Source organism: Chlorocebus sabaeus, chromosome 9 (genome assembly GCF_047675955.1).
Source record: "Chlorocebus sabaeus isolate Y175 chromosome 9, mChlSab1.0.hap1, whole genome shotgun sequence".
NCBI classification, from domain to species: Eukaryota; Metazoa; Chordata; class Mammalia; order Primates; family Cercopithecidae; genus Chlorocebus; species Chlorocebus sabaeus.
In genome coordinates, this window is record NC_132912.1 from 26,532,042 (window position 1) to 26,551,951 (window position 19,910).

Below are 19,910 nucleotides of genomic sequence, written 5' to 3' on the forward strand. Positions count from 1 at the left end.
TGCCTACAAAATCATTAGTGCAATGTCTAGAAACGTATCAGCACTTAGTAAGTGGTAGTTATTATTGCCATCTAGTATTAAATAAATCTCTTTATTAACCAGTGTTTCTCAAACTTTAGTATGCATCAGAACCATTTAGATTGTTAAGACACAGACTGCTAGGCCCCCAGGGTTTTTTATTTAGTAAGTCTGGGATTGGGTGCAGGAATTTGCTTTTCTTTTTTTTCCTATGTATTTATTCATTTACTTTTTAATTGACACATAGTAATTGTACATTATGACACACAATGTGTTGTTTTGATATATGTAAACATTGTGTAATGACCAAATCATGGTAATTAGCACAAACATTGATCATAAAATCCTCTCCTCTAGCTATTTAAAATATACAATGCATTATTGTTAGCTGTAGTCACCCTACCTTGCAGTAGGGTACCAGAACTTATTCCTCCTAACTATAACACTGTACTTGTTGAAAAAACTCTCTCCCCATTTGCTCGAGTCTCTAGTAACCACTATTCTACTCTCAACTCCTATGAGATCATGTTTTTTAGATTCCACATATGAGTGGAATATTAATGTTTTTGTATTTTCTTTATTCATCCACTGATGGGCATTTAGGTTGATTCTATATCTTAGCTATTGTGTACAGTGCTGCAATAAACATGTGAGTGCAGATGTATCTTTGACATACCAATTTCATTTCCTTTGTATCTATACCCAGCAGTGGAAATAGTGGATCATATGGTAGATTTTTTTCAGTTTTTTGAGGCACCTCCATACTGTTTTCTGTAATGGCTAGACTAATTTACATTTCTGCCAACAGTGCATAAGAGTTCTTGTTCTTCCACATCCTTGTCAGCATTTGTTATTTTTTGTCCTTTTATCATAGTCATTCTAGTTGGGATGATGCAAAATCTCATTGTAGTTTTGATTTGCATTTCCTTGATAGTTAGTGATGTTAAGCATTTTTTAAATTCTTATTGGCCATGTGTATGTCTTCTTTGGTGAAATATCTATTCATGTTGTTTGTCCATTTTTTAAAAATTGGATTATTTGGGTTTTTTGCTAGTGAGTTGAGTTCCTTATAAATTCTACTTATTAACCCTTAGTCAAATGTATAATTTGCAAATATTTTTTCTCATTCTGTAGGTTGTCTCTTTACTCTGTTGATTGTTTTCCTTGCTATGTAGATTCACAGTTTTGGGTCTTTCTTTTTGTTGGTTTGTTTGTTTGTTTTGCTTGTTTTGTTTTGTTTTTTTGAGACAGAGTTTTGCTCTTGTTGCCCAAGCTGGAGTGCGATCTCGGCTCACTGCAACCTCCACCTCTCGGGTTCAAGCAATTCTCCTGCCTCAGCCTCCTGAGTAGCTGGGATTACAGGAGCACGCCACCATTCCTGGCTAATTTTTTGTATTTTTAGTAGCGTTGGGGTTTCACCATGTTAGCGAGGCTGGTCTCGAACTCCTGACCTCAGGTGATCTGCGCTCCTCAGCCTCCCAAAGTGCTGAGATCACAGGCATGAGCCACTGTGCCAGGCCAGTTTTGGATCTTATATTAACTATTTAATCTATTTTGAGATGATTTTTGTTTATGGTGAGAAATAGGGGTCAAGTTACATTCTTTTGCATGAAGTTATCCAGTTAACCCAACACTGTTTATTGAAGACACTATCTTTCCCTCATTGTGAGTTTTTTGGTTTGTTTTTCTTGTTCTTGTTCTTTTGGGGTGTGGGCACCTTTGTTTAAAATCAGTTGGCTGTAAATGCATTGATTTAGTTCTGGACTCTCTGTTTTGTTCTATTGGCCTATGTGTCTGTTTTTACACCAATACCACACTGCTATAGATTTGTAGTATATCTTGAAATCAGTTTGTGTGACTCCTCCAGCTTTGTTCTTTTTGCTCAAGATTGCTTTGGCTATTTGGAGTCTGTGTTTCCATATAAATTTTAGGATTTTTTTTCTATTTCTCTGTGAAGTCTGACATCATAATTTTGATAGGGATTGCTTTGAATCTGTAAATTACTTTTGGTAGCATGGACATTATAAAAATATTAATTCTTCCAATTTATGAACATAGAATATCTTTCTGTTTATATCCTCTTCGCCTTCTTTTATCAATGTTTTATAGTTTTCTTCACAGAGATCTTTCTCCTCCTTGGTTAAATTTATTTCTAAGTATTTTATTTTTGTGTAGGTATTGTAAATGGGATTGCTTTCTTGATTTTCAGATAGTTGGCTACTGTTGCATAGAAATGCTACTAATTTTTGTATGCTGATTTTGTATCCTGAAACTTGACTTCATCTGTTTATTAGTTCTAACAGTTTTTTTGGTGGAGTCTTTAAGATTTTCTACATATGAAATCATGTTGTCTGCAAACAGGGATAATTTGACTCTCTCATTTCCAATTTGGATGCCTTTTCTTTCTTTCTCTTGCCTCGTTGGTCTCGCTAAGAGTTCCAGTACTGTGCTGAATAGGAGCAGTGAAAGTGGGCATCCTTATCTCTTTTGAGATCTTCGGGGAAAAGCTTCTAATTTTTTCCCATTCAGTGTGATGTTGGCTGTGATTTTAACATATATAAACTTTATTATGTTGAGGTATGTTTCTTCTACACCTAATTTGTTGAGACGCTGAATTTTCGTCAAATGCTTTTTCTGCATCTATTGAAATAAGCATTTGATTTTTAATCTTTATTGTGTTAATGTGATGTGTCACATTTATTGATTTGTATATGCTAAACTATCCTTGTATTGCTGGGATGAATCCCACTTGATCATGATGAATGGTCTTTTAAATGTGCTATTTAATTCAGATTGCTAGTATTCTGTTGAGGACTTTTATATCTACATTCATCAGGGACGTTGGCCTGTAGCTTTTCTTTTTGGTTGTGTCCATCTCTGGTTTTGGAATTGGAGTAATGCAGGCCTCGTAGAATGAGTTTGGAAGAATTTCTTCCTTTTCAATTTTTTGAAATAGTTTGTGAAGAATTCGTCTTTATATGTTTGTAGAATTCAGCAGTGAAGCCATCAGGTCCTGGGCTTTTCTTTGATAGGAGCCTTTTTATTACAGCTTCAATTTCATTACTCATTATTGGTCTTTTTAGGTTTTCTATTTCTTCCTGTTTCAATCGTGGTAGATCATACGCATCTAGGATTTTAGTCATGTTTTCCTAGGTTTTCCATTCTGTTAGTGTGTAATTATTTATAGTAGTTTTTTATGATCTTTTGTATTTCTGTAGTATCAATTGTAATGTGTTTTTTTCATCTTTCATTTTCTTTCTTTCAGTCATCTTTCTTTTTTTCTTAGACTAGCTAAAGGTTTCTCAATTTTATTTATTTTTCAAAAAAACCTTACTCTTTGTTTTCTTAATATTTGTTTTTAGCCTCTTTTAGCCTTAATATTTCTTTTCCAAATGAATGAAATTAATCTCTATTTCATTTATTTATGCTCTGATCTTTATTATTTCTTTTCTCCTACTAATTTGGGGTTTAGTTCTTATTTTTTCTAGTTCCTTGAGATGCATCATTAGATTGTTTATTTGAGATCTTTCTTTGGCTGAAAAAGTCTTTATCACCTTCGTTTCTGAAGAATAGCTTTTCTGGGTACAGTATTCTTGGTTGATAGGCTTTTCTTTATCTTTCATCACTCTGAATATATTATCCCACTCTCTCTTGGCCTGCAAGGTTTCTGCTAAGTCTGCTGCCAGGCATATTAGAACTCCCTTATGTGTTATTTGTTGTTTTTTTTTTCTTGCTGCTTTCAGGTACATCTCTTTGTCTTTGACCTTTGAGAATTTGATTATGATATATATTGGGGTATTTTATTTGAGTTGAATCTGGTTGGTGACCTTTGACCTTCCTGTGCATGGATATTTGTATCTTTCTTCTAATTTGGTAACTTTTCTATTATTATTTATTTGAATAAGCTTTCTATCCCTTTTCATTCTTTACTCTCTCTTTAATGTTAAGGATATGTAGATTTGCTCTTTTGATGGTGTCCCATGGGTCTTGTAATTTTTTCTTTATTCCTTCTCATTTTTTTCCTTTTTTCTCCTTTGACTATGTATTTTCAAATAGGCTGCCTTCAAGCTCACTGATTCTTCTGCTTGATGAATTCTGCAGCGGATGTTCTCTGTTTCATGTTTCATTTTGTTTGTTATACTTTTCAGCTCCAGGATTTGTTTGTTTGTTTAATTATTTCTATCGATCTGATGAAGGTTTCTGATAAATTTCTGAATTGCTTCTCTGTGTTTTCTTGAAGTTTGCTGAGTTTTGTCATAACAGCTATTTTTGAATTCTTTGTCTGCCAGATAGCTGGCACCTCTTTTTGTCCATTTAGAGAGACCATATTTTCTAGGCTATTCTTACTCCTTATAGACATTGGGCTCTGTCTTCCCATTGTTGAATTAGGTATTTGTTTCAGTCTTCCCTGTCTGGATTTGTTTGTGACCCTTCTTTTTCAGTGGGCGTATGCAGAAATTGTGAGCAGATTGACTATTGTATATTATTTCAGCACTAGAGGGCCTCCTAAGTCCAGGTTAGATCCGAATCCTACACTAACTCTGCCGAGGATACACTGTCCAAACTGCATGGGCCCTGGGTCACCCACAGAGGGCCCACCGGATGGTGTAGGAAAGCCGGTCAGGCTCTCAAATCCAGAGGTTCTGTGGACCATGCCTCCCACAGCACAGCATAAACAGCACATGTGGTGCATCATTTCATCTGGCAGGGATGGTGAGCCGCTGCCAAATTTATCCACCTGGCTGCTGCTAGCCCCACCCCCTCTCTTTGTCCCTTGCTGGCCTCATGTGTTTCAGTCACGTTGGTACTTGGTACTCACAGTGCTCTCGATAGGCCCAGGCAGAAGCAAGCCTCCCACAGAGGGACCCAGTATGGTAAGAAACCTGAGTGTGAGTCCAGGGGGACTTTCCGTGTGTGGGTACTGCAGTGGCTCAGGGGAGGGGCAACTATCCCCTTACCGTCCAACTGCGGTTTCACCCATTTTTGCAGTCCAATGGGGCTTCCCAGTCTCACTCACGTTCAGTTTCCTTAGCCCGCATAAAGGCAGTTTTGTGCATGGATAGAAGCCATTCCTTCCTGTATTCTTTCTCATTCCATTCTGGGGCTATATGTAATGGGGCAGAAGTAAATATCCTCCAGGAGAAATTATGCTTCTATGGAGACCTGTTAGGAAGTAGTGGAATATCATGGAAGGAGTGCTGGAATTCTGCCCCGTCGCTCACTTGCTTCCTACCCCTTACTCAGCTATATTTTTCTTTACAGTATTTTTCACAATGAAAAATTACATTACTTTAGTGTTTTGTATTTTTATTGGCTTTCTCCCATAATAGAATATAAATGTCAGAGAGCAGGGACTTTTTCTATTGTGTTCACTATTGTGTTCCAGAGTTTGGAGTGATATTTGACACATTGTAAATTCTCAATACGTATCAGATGAATGGAGAGATTAATGGATGGGTGGACGGACAGATGAGTGGGTGGATCGATGGATGGACAGATGGATGGAATGCAGATCAAAGCCCCCTGCACCACTGTGCCCTTTAAAACATGGTTCAAGCCAGGCACAGTGGCTCATGCCTGTAATCCCAGCACTTTTGGAGGCCAAGGCAGAAGGATCGCTTGAGCCCAGGAGCTCGAGACCAGCCTGAGCAACATATCAATACCCCATCTCTATAGAAAAACTTTTTAAATCAGCAGGGTGTGGTAGCATGCACCTACAGTCCTAGTTACTCAGAAGGCTGAGGCAGGAGGATTGCTTGAGCCTGCATTCAAGGTTGCAGTGAGCTATGCTCCAGCCAGGGCAACAGAGTGAGATCCTGTCCCTAAAGAAATGCTTAATTATCTGGGCACTATGGCTCATGCTTGTAATCCCAGCATTTTGGGAGGTCAAGGCAGGAGGACCACTTGACCCCAAGAGTTCTAGACCATCCAGGCAACATAGGGAGACCCCCATCTCTACAAAATATTTAAAAATCAGCCTAGCGTGGTGGTGCACACCCGTAGTCCCAGCTACGCAGGAGATTGAGGCAGAAGGATTGCTTGAGGACAGGAATTTGAGGGTGCCGTGAGCCACAGTCACACCATTGCACTGTGGCCTGGGCAACAGAGCAAGATCTCTAAAAAAGAAGGGAAAGAAAGAAAGAAAAAGAGAGAGAAAAAGGAAGGATAAGAAAGAAAATAGAGAACAGGATTGAATGTCCCAGTTTACTTCCTCTTTACTTCTAAATTTATCCCACGCAGTAACTCTCCTACCTCCTGACTCTGTATCTCAGAGGAAGATGGCTCCCATCTGCAACATGGCCTCTGGAACCATATTGTCAGTCACTCCCTTTGGCTTCAGCATCTTCGAACCCCTCTCCAAACAATTCTTCTCTTTTCTTTGGGCCACAAACATTTTCAAACATTCCTTGGTTTGGGGAGTCTAACTCACTCACTCACTCCCCTCAGTTGTATCTGCCCCACCTCTTCAAGCAGCACCTTTGGCCTCTGTCTTCTCTTTAACTCAGACTTCATGAGAAAGTGATGATGTGCTCCATGTCCTTACTTTGGGAGGCCAAGGCAGGGGGATTGTTTGAGGGCAGGAGTTCAAGACCAACCGGGGCAACATTGTGAAACCTCCTCTCGACAAAAAATTTAAAAACATTAGCCGGGCATGGTGGTGCGCACCTGTGGTCCCAGCTCCTCAGGGGGCCGAGGTGGGAGAATCACTTGAGCCCAGGCATTGGAAGTTGCAGGGAGTCATGATTGCACCACTGCACTCCAGACTGGGCAACAGAGGCAGACCCTTTCTCTACGAATATATACATATATCTTTTGAATTTTCTTTATTCAGACCATGGGGTACATCAGTAAACAAAACAAAGGCCTCTGGCTTTGTGGAGTTTGCATGCTACCAGGCTTCTCCCTGCACCTCTGTGGAAACTGCTATTATTAAGATTTCCAAAGAATAGTGGCTTTCTCCAGTCCTCATGGCATCTTTTGCATTGATGATGGCATCCTCATTTTATAATCTTCAGCCTGGACCGCTGCTCTATTTCTGCTGGTGCCTCCTCCTTCCCTACACACTGTAATGCCCTCCAAGGTCCTAAATTCAGTTCTCACCAGATTCCCTGTGCTCTGGCTGAGATCATAGTCACAGCCACAGCTCCAATCATTGTCTGTGTTGGAGACAAATAATTCCCAATCCGTAGTGGACAGTCTCACCTTCTTCCCTAGCCCTACACGTGCGGTAACCACATGTCCGAGGGGTACTTCTATTACAGACACTGATTTCAACCTTTCCTCCATGCCCTGCTTTCCACAGTCCCCTAAAGATGAATGGCACCATCACCTACTCTATTCGTTTTCTAGAGCTGCCGTAACAAACTGCTGCTAACTAGGTAATTTCACAGAAATTTATTTCTTGCACAGTTCAGGAGTCCAGAAGTCCCAAATCAAGGTGATATTGGAACCAGAAGTCCAAAATCAAAACCAGAGTTGTGTTCCTTCTGAGGGCTCAGAGGCAAAATCTGTACCCTGCCTCCACACCTCTCCTAGCTTCCGGCAGCTCCCAGCAATGCTGGCATTCTTTGGCTTGCAGCTGCGTGATGCCAATCTCTGCCTCCCTCAATACATGATCATCTTCTTTCTGTGTCTGTGTCTGTTTCTCCTCTTCTTATAAGAAAATATCATTTTGGTGGTTGTTTTTGTTTGCTTGTTTTTTGCTGGTTTTGGTGTTTTTTGTTTTTTGTTTTTGAGACAAGGTCTCACTCTGTTGCTTAGGCTGAGTGTGGTGGTGTGATCACAGCTCACGGCAGCCTCAACTTCCTGGGCTCAAGTGATCCTCCTGCCTCAGCCTCCCAAGTAGCTGGGACTACAGGTGCACACCACCACACCTGGCTCATTTTTTGTATTTTTGCAGAGACAGGGTTTCGCTATGTTGCCCAGGCTGATCTTGAGCTCTTGGACTCAAGCAATTCACCCACCTTGGCCTCCCAAAATGCTGTGATTACAGGTGTGAGCCACCGCACCCAGCTCACACCAGTCACTTTGGATTTAGAGCCCACTTTCATCCAGGATGACCTTATCTGAACTTTATTACATCTGCAAAGATCCTATTTCCAAATAAGGTTACATTCATAGGTACCAGGAGTGAGTACTTCAACATAGCTTTTAGGGAGGGGGAGATAATTAAACCCATAACATTCACCTGCTCTACCAAGCTAGAAACAGAGAAAGCATGCTTGATTTTCTTCCTCTCCCCATTTCTCATTAATCTATGAGCAAGTTCTTTTATTTCCCATCAAGGTCTCCCACTGAGCCCTCCCTCAATTCAATCTTATTCGTCACTCAAGATCCATCTTCCTCATAGCGCCCAGTGACTTCCTGTGTCACTGTGCTGTTTTAAAACTTCCAGTGCCCCCCACTGCCCAGGGGATCATGTCTAGATTCTAGTTTGACTCAAGGGTCTTCACTCAGATTCCTCTCCAGCTTAATTTCTGCTTCTTCATTCCATGGTTTCCAGACCTTTGCCATATAGAATTTCTCCATGTTCTCCATGTATATTACAGCATTCTGTCACTTCTTCCAAAGACCCTTACTTGGCCCATTTTCAAACTTTTAGTATGGACCATACTATTTCATAATCACATTACATATGTGATTTGATTACACATTTGATTACATCATGTGTTTACCTACATCTCTCCCTAAAACACCTCCAGCGAGCATTGCCCAATTATCACGTGAGTTTCTTATTCCTTTTGTTGTTGTTGTTGTTTTGTTTGTTTGTTTGTTTGAGATAGGGTCTTCTCCAGCCCAGTCAGGAGCACAGTGGCATGATCATGGCTCACCACAGCCTCGAACACCTGGCTGCATCTATCCTCCGACTTCAGCCTCTCCAGTAGCTGGAACTACAGGTGTGCACCACCACGCCCGGCTAATTTTTGTACTTTTTGTAGAGACAAGGTTTCACCATGTTGCCCAGGCTGATCTCAAATTCCTGGCCTCGAGTGATCTGCCTGCCTTGGCCTCTCAAAGTGCTGGGATTACAGGTGTGAGCCACTGGCCCCTGCCTCTCTTACTCCTCTTAATGTACCTGGGAATTAGCATACTTCTTAGCGCCCAGAGATATTTGTTGAACAAAATAGGACCTTGGTTCTTTCACTACCTTTGGCCTTGGATAAACTGCTTAGCCTCTCTCACCCTGTTTTCTCATTCCCTAAGTTCAGAGGGTCTGTAACAGCCCTTTAAGCAGTGGCATTCCACAATCGCCCTGACCTCTGTGTGCTGTTCTCATGTCCCAAGAGAGCTTCTCTCTCTTTATGGTCAGGAACAATCAAATCAGTTGCGAAAGAGCCTGGCCAGTGACATTGCACCAGCATTTTCCTGAAACCTCTTTGCAAATGATTATTCAGCAAAAGGCTCGGTTAGGCAATAAGCTCCTTGGCAAAATCTCAAGACACGGTGGAGAACAAGCTCAGTGACTTGTTCTATGATGTCTGCAAGCCTGAATGATTTCTACATCACCAAGGGAGCCAGAAAGGAGCTTGTTCCCATTCGGTAGCTCATCTTAGAACCATAAAATCTGAGGATTGCTAGAGAACTTAGAGGTCATATAATCCTCCTATATACATCCACAGCACACATGTAGTGTAAGGAAGGAACTTGGTGAGACCTGACCTGTAGCAACGTCTATACATCACCCCATCATCAAGGGACTGTTTTATGTTCAAAAGTCATTTTCTTTAAGGGAATGACTATGTTTTACTCTATTTCAATGAATAACATACTTAAGAAATTGTTTATGGTGCTTCTTAAATGGATAATTGTCGCTTTGTGCGTTTTGTTGCGAACACGATGAGATTTAGTCTGCTCTGGAAACTTGGCTCTCACATGACATCTACGAAAAAAAAAAAGTAATAGCTTAACTTGAAGGTCGCAATGTCAGCTTTTTAAATATCTGGGGGGTGGGGCAGAATAGTTGCTTTCTAAGAACAATTGTAAACATTTAATTGCTGAAGAGACCAATGCTTGCCTCTCTTACATGACAATCAGAACACAACTGCTGTTTGTCGGCCAGAGAGCCGTGTTTCTGGTGCTGAAAGACAAGGGCATCGGGTTGGCTTTGCACGTGTTATCGTTGAAGGCAATGCCGGCGGCATTTGTGGGCTGTTACATTCCAGCCAGTGAGTGCTGGCTTTAGTATATTTTTCATCAATACGTCTTTCAGGTTAATTAAGACAACAAATCCTTTTGGCTATCGGGCCATATTGCCTGAGTTGATAGATATTTCCGATTTTAAGGGCCTCCAAAGAGGATCATTATTGGAGTAACATTTGCAAAATTAAAATCTAGCATTCAGGATGAGGGAATAAGCATTAAACTGCAAAAACAATAAAATGCCCGGCAGCCATTCGAAAGTGTTTGCTGTCATCTGCTGGCCAGACTGCAAAACTACAGCAACATTCAGGCGCCTGATGTGAAGTTGTCGCTGTTGGTAAAGAGAATATCTGTGTTCCTGTTTGCTATGCCCAAGCAAATAGGAACTGACCGTTCTTCGAGCAATGGTGATGCAATTTCTGAGGCCTGAGCGAGCTACATAAGCAATACATATTTAAAGACAAAAATATGAGTAGACCTTCCTCAATTGCCTGAAAAAACCAAAAAGAGGAATTTTTTCTGTCATCTCTTCCAAGTCTGAGATTTGGGTGTAATAGCTTAATACAAACACAGAAATTCTAGGTGGTTAGTCAGGAGACCTCCAGGTTCTAGTGGGGGTCACAGGGTGGAATGTATAGTAACGTTTCTGAACCTCAGTTTTCTCATTCGTGAAACCAAAAATTACTAAACTCTCGTCAAGCTCTTGGAGTCTATAAAGGTCTTGTTATCTTTTCTGGACAAAGGTAACAATCCCACAGGTTCTTGCAGGCTGAGTCATTAGAAAGTCCAGCAGAGTGACTAGACACTGCCGGTCAGATTCCAACTGAAGTTTAAAGACATGAGACCCTTTGCTTAGATGAACTTTGAGAATGGCCATTTCCTTGGAGGTCAGTGATTTAAGATGGAAAGCGAAAGAGAAGTGGAGAGGTCTGTGCAATACCTGAAGAGAGGAATTGGACAGCTTTCCACCTTTCCTGCCAACTGAAGAGCAGACAGATGCTTCCAGCTCTCTTGGCTTTCCTTTCCACTTTCAGCCCCACCAGCAAATGAGGATTATCCTAGCAGGATTAATACATCCTCTGAGGACAGGGCGAAAAAGAAAGAGGTGGTACCATACCCCCCCAACCCCCCCCACACACAAGATGCTTGTGGTTGTTAATTATTTTTCTACATAATAAAATGTAGTATAATAAACCTTATAATGACCTATGAAAATTTACATGGCACATATTAATGTCTTAGAACCTATGTTTGGTTGCCGGCCCCTCGCCTGATGACGGCAAGATTTCTAACTCAACGCGAAATGTTGTGCTTGTTTCTTTTCTTCAAGTATTGTGACATCTGGACTGGAACACCTGCCATGCGCTGGCCATGTGCTAAGCAATGAGGGTCTTCAGCAGTGAGTAAGAAAGCTGTAGTTCCCACCCTCATGGAAGACACAGTCTATCTGAGACAGACACATGAAACAGAAACTAACTGGGCTTGGTGGTTCACGCCTGTAATCCCAGCACTTTGGGAGGCTAAGGTGGGAGGATCACTTGAGCCCAGGGTTTCAGCACCAGCCTGAGAAACGTAGCAAGAGTGTGTCTTTAAAAAAAAGAAAAAGAGCCAAGCGTGGATGCATGTCTGTGGTCCCAGCTACAGAGGAGGCTGAGGTGGAAGGATTGTGTGAGCCCAGGAATTAGAGGCTGAGCCATGATGGCACCACGGCACTGTAGCCTGGGCGGCAGAGTGAGACCTGTCTTAAAAAATAAAAATTAAACCAGAAACAACAAAAGCAATGAGGACTAAGAGGAATGCAAGGTGTTTCTCTTTCACGCTTGCCCATTTCCTTGTTATCTTTGTGAGCTCCTAAAAGACCTGTTCAGCAACCGGAACCACTGCTTAGTGCCACTGGCACTAAGTGTAATAGACAGAAATAGTCCTCCAGGGTGTCCATCTGGAAGCCACTGGCCTACTTGGGCAGCAGATAGCAGTTAAGAAGGAAAGGTCATCACAAAACTCTGAATTTTTAGAAGCAGAAATAACCCTAGAATCAGGTTTTGGGAGTTATAAACCCACAATTCTCATAGGCTTTAATTCTATGACGTAAGAATTACTTCAGGTAAGTTCCCTTATCTGACAAATGGAGAAGCAGCTCAGACTTCTCATGGGGATACAGACCTGATGGATGTGAAAACCTTCCAAAAGTTAAAAAGGCATAAATGAAAATTATAGTAATAATAATTAGTAAGAAGTTCTTATAAGCAAGGCATGGTGGCTCATGCCTGTAATCCCAGCACTTTGGGAGGCTGAGGCAGGAGGATTGCTTGAGGCCAGGAGTTGGAGACCAGCTTGGCTAATATAGTGAGACTCCAATTCCACAAAATATTTAAAAAAAGAAAAACAAATTTCAATTAGCTGGACATGGTGGTGTGTACCTGTAGTCCTAGCTACTCAGGAGGCTGAGGAGTGAGGATCTCTTGACCCCAGGAGTTCAAAGTTTGCAGTGAACTGTGATTGTGCCACTCCAGCCAGGACAACAGAGTCACACCCTGTTTCTTAAAAAAATTTTTAAAAGATGTGCTTGTGATAAATCATAAAACAAATTTCTTTTTCTTTTTTTTTTCGGGGGGGGCAGAGTCTTGCTCTGTCACCCCAGGCTGGAGTGCAGTGGTGCAGTCTTGGCTCACTGCAACCTCCACCTCCCAAATTCAAGCAATTTCCCTGCCTCGGCAGGAATTTTTTTTTTTTTTTTTTTTTTTTTGTATTTTCAGTAGAGGCGGGGTTTCACCATGTTGGCCAGGCTGGTCTCGAACTCCTGACCTCAAGTGATCCGCTCGCCTCAGCCTCCCAACATATAACAAATTTCTCAAATCCTTTCAAAATTTAGTCATTTTTAAAAGTTACCTTCCTAATTTTACAACCAGTAATTTTTACCACATAAATCACATATATTTTTAGAGATTTTTAAAAAATTTCCTGACAGGTGCTTTGACTTCCTAATACATGACAAGTGAATACATTGTCTCGAAACTGCTTCTTTCTAGCACCCCCAAATTCAGAAGGAGTCCCAGTATATCAAGTATCTCTGCTGTGATGACGCAAGAACCCTTAACCAGTGGGTGATGGGAATACGGATAGCCAAGGTGAGAGAGCGTTCGGACTTCACCCTGTCTTGCATTTGCCAGCCCACTTCGTGACCCGGGCGCAGCTTTCCTGGTACTGTGAAACAGTTGGCCCACCCTTGGGTTCAGCCACAGACATTATCAAGTGTATTCGCCAGTGGGTTTTCTAAATGAGGAGAGTGATAGAAACACGAACCTCTCCAGTAACCGGATATTTACTCATGGCGAGTATTGCAAGCTTAGTGTGCAATTAAAAACGCAAGATGGGGCCGGGCGTGGTGGCTCACACCTGTAATCCCAGCACTTTGGGAGGCCGAGGCTGGCAGATTACGAGGTCAGGAGATCGAGACCATCCTGGCTAACACGGTGAAACCCCGTCTCTACTAAAAATACAAAAATTAGCCGGGCGTGGTGGCAGGCGCCTGTAGTCCCAGATACTCGGGAGGCTGAGGCAGGAGAATGGCGTGAACCCGGGAGGCGGAGCTTGCAGTGAGCAGGAGATCTCCCACTGCACTCCAGCCTGGGCTACAGTGCGAGACTCGGTCTCAAAAAAAAAAAAAAAACGCAAGATGGAATCTATGATCGAGTTACATAAAGACATACGTAATCAGAACTGAGTGGCCAAAGCTCTCTCTAATATGTTGGTGAAAAAATTAACTGACTGCCAATCTGGAAAATGATTGAATGTGTATTTGTTAAATTTTAATGGAAATATCCAAAAACACCAACTCAGACAAGTGGTGAACAGAGTAGCCGTGGAGTATTTATTTCTTCTCTATGTTTATATTGCAATTGAGTGCAGAATTTGGGATAAATAGATTCCTTTCCTTCTTTGTGTTCTCTCCCCAGTATGGGAAGACTCTCTATGATAACTACCAGCGGGCAGTGGCAAAGGCTGGACTTGCCTCTCGGTGGACAAACTTGGGGACAGTCAATGCAGCTGCACCAGCTCAGCCATCTACAGGTACTAAATGGAGGAGAAATTCCAACACATATTCAAAGCTCAGTGTTCCTGTTCAAAACGTATCCAACACATCTATACAAACAGAACTTTGTAGACGGCTTCGGAATATGTTTTCTTTTTCTTTTTCTTTTATTTATTTATTTATTTATTTTGAGACAGAGTCTCGCACTGTCGCCCAGGCTGGAGTGCAGTGACGCAATCTCAGCTCACTGCAAGCTCTGCCTCCCGGGTTCACGCCATTCTCCTGCCTCAGCTTCCCGAGTAGCTGGGACTACAGGTGCCCACCACCACGCCTGGCTAATTTTTTGTATTTTTAGTAGAGGCAGGGCAGGGTTTCACCGTGTTAGCCAGGATGGTCTTGATCTCCTTACCTCGTGATCCACCCACCTCGGCCTCCCAAAGTGCTGGGATTACAGGCGTGAACCACTACACCCGACCTGTTTTCTTTTTCTTCTTTGCTTTTTTTTTTTTTTTTTTTGGAGGTAAGGTCTTGCTCTGTCTCCCAGACTGGAGCCCTGTATCTATTTTAAGTGACTTTTAAGAAAGTTTTGACCACTTATTTTATGATATTCTGTGGATAAGGTGCTGATCTCCTGTTTAGGGTGAGCTAGTAGGTAGATGTTTCTTATCAGAGCACAAATATTATATTAATCCAAGGCTCCATTAGTGCCCAGAGAACTGTCCACATGAAGAATGAGATTATGTCCCAGTGTTTTGACATCTTGCACCCAGTCCTGAACAGCATATTTGAAGGTAACATGAGTCAGTTTCGTGTCAAAGGGACAAATTAAAAGGCACGAAAATAAAATAGCATACCAGGACTTTTGGGGGGGAAAAAAACCACATCTAATTCCAGATTATTTCAGGGACCTGCACATTTTGCCCAAATTTCTGTCCATTGTTTCTGTGTCCAGTGTACTTTTTGTTGAGGACAATGTTGAAGAGTTGTTTCTGTATTCAGTGTGGTATGAAACTGGATAGATACATTTTTTAAAAATCAAGAAGAATTTTTTAAAACATGTTTTCAAGGTTTATTCTTCAATTACTGAAAAGTTTTTAAAAGTAAAACATATTGTTACTCTCCAGGATCCCAGTTAATCCAGACCCTCCTCGGTGGGCTTTATCAAATACCACCCTCACCTTCCTGAACCTTTTGCTGAATATCATATACAGTTTTGTCACAGAACCTCAGATTTTTCATAAGGTTTTGTGTACCATGCCATGCCTGTGAATTGCTCTCTTTGCTTTGTTTTTATTATTATTTTTTTAAGAAGTAGCCAGCAAGTATCTTTCTTTGCTTTAGAGATGTAAACTGCTTTGTATTTTCAGATTAACTTTCAAGAATGTTGAAAATGCTTTGCTCACTCTTCTTTTCTCGCTTCCTCCCTCTCAGGATCTATAAATGGCACCGCCCAGCCCAATGGACAGATGCCCCAGGCTGCACATTCTGTCAGTGCTGTTCTGCAAGAGGCCCAGCGACATGCTGAAACATCCAAGGTAAAACCAGCAAGCAGGTGACATACATTCCGTCAGCCCATGTTTCCAAAGCCCATGTTCTCAACCATTCGCATTGTTCCAATAACTGCTCTTTTAAAAAGCCGGGTGCAGTAGCTCACACCTGTAATCCCAGAACTTTGGGAGGCTGAGGCAGGAGGATTGCTTGAGCTTCAGTTTGAAACCAGACTGGGCAATATAGAGAGAGCTTGTCTCTACTAGAAAAAAAAAAAAAAAAATTAGCCAGGTGTGGTGGCATGCACCTGTAATCCCAGCTACTGGGGAGGCTGAGGTGTTTGACTGGCTTGAGCCCAGGAGATCAAGGCGGCAGTGATCTGTGATCACGCCACTGCATCCAGCCTGGGTGACAGAGTAAGATCCAGTCAAATAAATAAATAAATAGAAAATGTAGTTCCAACAACTGAGAAGTTACTACAATTTAATTTAGTTCATTGCTTGATATTTGTAATCTTAAAGTTACATATGCTAGAATCAAAAGTTAAAACCAGCTATCATCACACTGCCTAGGAAAAATGTAAGCATTTCCTTAACATTCTGAAGTTAATTAGCTACGTTTACTTTGACCAAAGTGGTTTTCTTGGTTTAGTCAAGTGATTTTAGCCCTCTCTGATAGTAGCACATCCAAGTTTTAAACGCTTGGGATTTTACTTGTCTTTTTTGAGTAAAATAGGGCAACTAGTAGTCAGAAGCCCTATATGAAGTGTTAACTGGCCCCCAAAATCAGATTAGAAGACTGTTGAAAGAGTTACACTGTAAATAGGGCTGGGCACAGTGGTGAGCACCTGTAGTCCCAACTACTTGGGATGCTGAGGCAGGAAGATCACTTGAGCCCAGGAGTTCAAGGCTGCAGTTGAGTTCTGGTTGCACCACTACACTGCAGCCTGGGTGACAGATAAAGACCCTGTTTTAAAAAAAAGAAAAAAGACAAAAAAGGGTTTCACTAGAAATGTGCATTTTCTATTTTCCCCATTAGTGTCCTTCCTACATACATCCCCAGGTGACGGAGGAGAAAATACATTGTAAAATAATAGCCAAATTGGTATAACATTCTCCATAAAATTTTTTCAACCAAATAGATCAATGAGGATTTCTTTAAATCTACCTTAAAATCATAGCTAATAATTATGATTTAGTTACTAATTTAGTTCAGAACTTCTCAGCTGACTGTATAAATTCTGTCGAATATTTCTCTTGTGTGATTCAAAACAACCTTAAATAACTGTGACAACAGCATGTCACCCAGCTAGGACAGGCAGGGTGCTTCACTTTAGCAATTTTTCACTTCTTTTGCCCCTTCATTTTGTCCATCAGCCAGTCATGAAAACAACTAAATCTTGGTATTTATTGAACTTCTTGTAATTTTGGCAACCACTGCAGGCCTGTAAAAATTGTATTTCTTTAATGTTCTCATTATCTTCTCAAGCCTGACAATCTCCTCATGCAATGCGCTTTCAGCTATTATTATTTTCATTATTTCTATAATGCCAGTTGAAGGAAAGCATTTAAAAATACTGAAAGAAATAAAAGAATCCCAGAATAGAAATCACTTAACTATATGTGAACACCAATTCCCAAGCTGCCTGTTCAGAAATTTAAATAAAAAGAAAAAATACATCACCAGTTAAATAGCTTATCATGCGAAGTAAATAAACTAAATAAAACAGAAACTAAATCAGAAGGCACTTTATTAGAAAAAAATTCCAAATTTAATCTTCAATGGTAAGAGGCTACTAAGCAGAGAACGAAATAAACTGGAACCCTGATAAACTGTAAATTGAAATGATAATTATCACTAAAACGGATTCAATCCAGTTGCCTGGGGATGTTTCATTATGTAAATTATTATTATCTATTCCAACATTGGCAGAGGAAGGGCTATGCATCTATTAGACTTAAGCCAAATTTGGCGTGCTAGTTTCTACCAATAGCACATGCTGGTGATATTACTTTTCAGAACTCACATATTTATCTCATTTGATCTTATCACAACCTGAGACACAAGTCATAATAAGGACTATGGGGCTAATTTTATATCCAGTGAACCAGCCAACTTTTATGCAGTTGAGAAATGGTAAACTGTCCAGACATGGTTGCTCATGCCTATAATTCCAACACTTTGGGAGGCCGGGGCAGGCAGAGCACCTGAGTCCAGGAGTTGGAGACCAGAGTGGCCAATATGGTGAAACCCCGTCTGTACAAAAAATACGAAAATTAGCTGGGGCTGTTGGCACACGCTTGTAATTCCAGCTAACCGGGAGGCTGAGGCATGAGGATTGCTTGAACTCGGGAGGTGGAGGTTGCAGTGAGGGGAGATCCTGCCACTGCACTCCAGCCTTGGTGACAGAACGAGACTCTGTCTCAAAAAATAAATAAATAAATAAAAATTAAAATAAAATAAAGAAAAAGTAAACTTATAGAGACCAGATGCCTTGTTCTGATTTCTGGCCCACCACACTGCCTTCCCTGAAGCTGTGAGGCCAAGCTGGAGCCAAGCTTGCAATCGGCTCCTCCCTAAAAGCCCACAGTCCTGGCGAAAGGCACCTGTGTTCTCAGCTCACCAACACAAGGAGACATTGTCCCCAAGATCAGGCAAAAAGGTCTTTGCCAGGAAACATATCCTTTGTGCCTACGTTTGCACAAAGCTATAGCCAAGAGAAAACTGTTTCCATTCACTTCTCCCCTTCCATCTCCTTCATCCTAATCAGAGTAGTACATTTAAGCCAGGAGACTGTGTGAAGGTTTTGGGAAGTCCTCAACCCCCAGGAGTTGCCGTGTGTTTCTACTGTGTGTTGTGTGGAGTAGGAGCAAGATAATTTTACAGATGCTTACTCCTGACACGAGCTTCAAAACCAGCTCAACTCAGACCAAGAAAAAATGCATCCCTTCCTATATGCCGAGGACTCTGGTGGCTTGGCTTGGGAACCAAAGAGTGAAGTCATTTGGCTTCCAGTTTGAAGGAATGAATGAGTCGGGGGTGGTTTATAGACTGAGGCAACCCCACAGGAGATACACCATGAAAGCCCCTTTAGAGACACACAGCAGCTCCTGGATAAGGCAGGTTCCGAGGAGGTGATACTCGTATGATCTAAATACAACACACCTCATTGAACACGGCCAGATCTTCCATTTAGAGTAGACTTGGTAGATGAGTACCACAGGGTAACTGAACCCAGGTTTGGCTGCTCACCACTTAAAAGCCAGACTCAAGAGATTAGGGATGATGAGAGGAAAAGCTGGTTTATTTGGAAAGCCAGTAACACTATGAAGATGGTGGACTAGTGTTCTGAAGTATAATCTTAAATTTTTCAGGCTAACTGGAGGATTTTAATGGGTGTGGGATATGGGGAAGAGGAGTGAGTTGGGGAAAGAGTTGAGATCAAGGGATGACCAGAGACTGCAGACATCTGGGTGCCAACAAGGGTCCAAAGAGGTTGGGAACTTCTCTGTCCTTGGTCAGGTCACAATGGTCATATAAATCTTTAACAAAACATAGTTAGTTGTTTACTTCTTTAATCCCAGAGTTAGTTTTTTAAACTACGTGATTACTGAGTTTGCATGTTTATCTCAATGCTCTAAAATATCCTTGCCTATGTGCAGGAATGGGTAAAGGCCACTTTAAACAAAAATGAAGTTAGTTACATTCGTTTTTATGCTGTTCCACTGTGACAATAGGAAATACTGTTAAAGGCCATTTGGGCCAGGTGGGGTGGCCGTAATTCCAGTTACTCAGGAGGTTGAGGCAGGAGGATCACTTGAGGCTAGGAATTTGAGACTAACCTGGGCAACACAGCGAGACTTCGTCTCTAAAAATATATATATAGAGAGAGACATATTCTCACTGTGTTGTCCAGGCTGGAGTGCAGTGGCATGATCTCAGCTCATTGCAGCCTCTACCTTCCAAGTTCAAACAATTCTTATGCCTTAGCCACCCCAGTAGCAGGGACTACAGGCGTGTGCCACCATACCAGGCTTATTTTTGTACTTTTAAAAGAGACAGGGTTTCACCATATTGTTCAGGTTGGTCTTGAACTCCTGGACTTAAGTGATCCACCTGCCTGGGCCTCCCAAAGTGCTGAGACTATAGGCATGAGCCACCATACCCAGCCAAAATATTAAAAAATTAGAAAAATGATTATTTTTAATTTTAAAGACCATTTAGAATAATT

The 19,910-nt window shown here is 41.4% G+C and overlaps 1 protein-coding gene across 3 annotated transcripts in view; it reads left to right on the top strand.

Annotated features, from left to right (window-relative positions):
* APBB1IP (amyloid beta A4 precursor protein-binding family B member 1-interacting protein) overlaps positions 1-19,910 on the top strand; it is a 175,869-nt gene that overhangs the window by 108,378 nt on the left and 47,581 nt on the right. Inside the window, exons 12-14 of one of the 3 annotated variants that reach the window (XM_037983402.2) lie at positions 13,188-13,286; positions 14,115-14,229; positions 15,623-15,726. In XM_037983402.2, the coding sequence (XP_037839330.2) occupies positions 13,188-13,286; positions 14,115-14,229; positions 15,623-15,726 (318 nt within the window). The remainder of the gene's footprint in view (positions 1-13,187; positions 13,287-14,114; positions 14,230-15,622; positions 15,727-19,910) is intronic. The other 2 variants (XM_073018807.1, XM_073018808.1) reach the window with 2 other exon arrangements.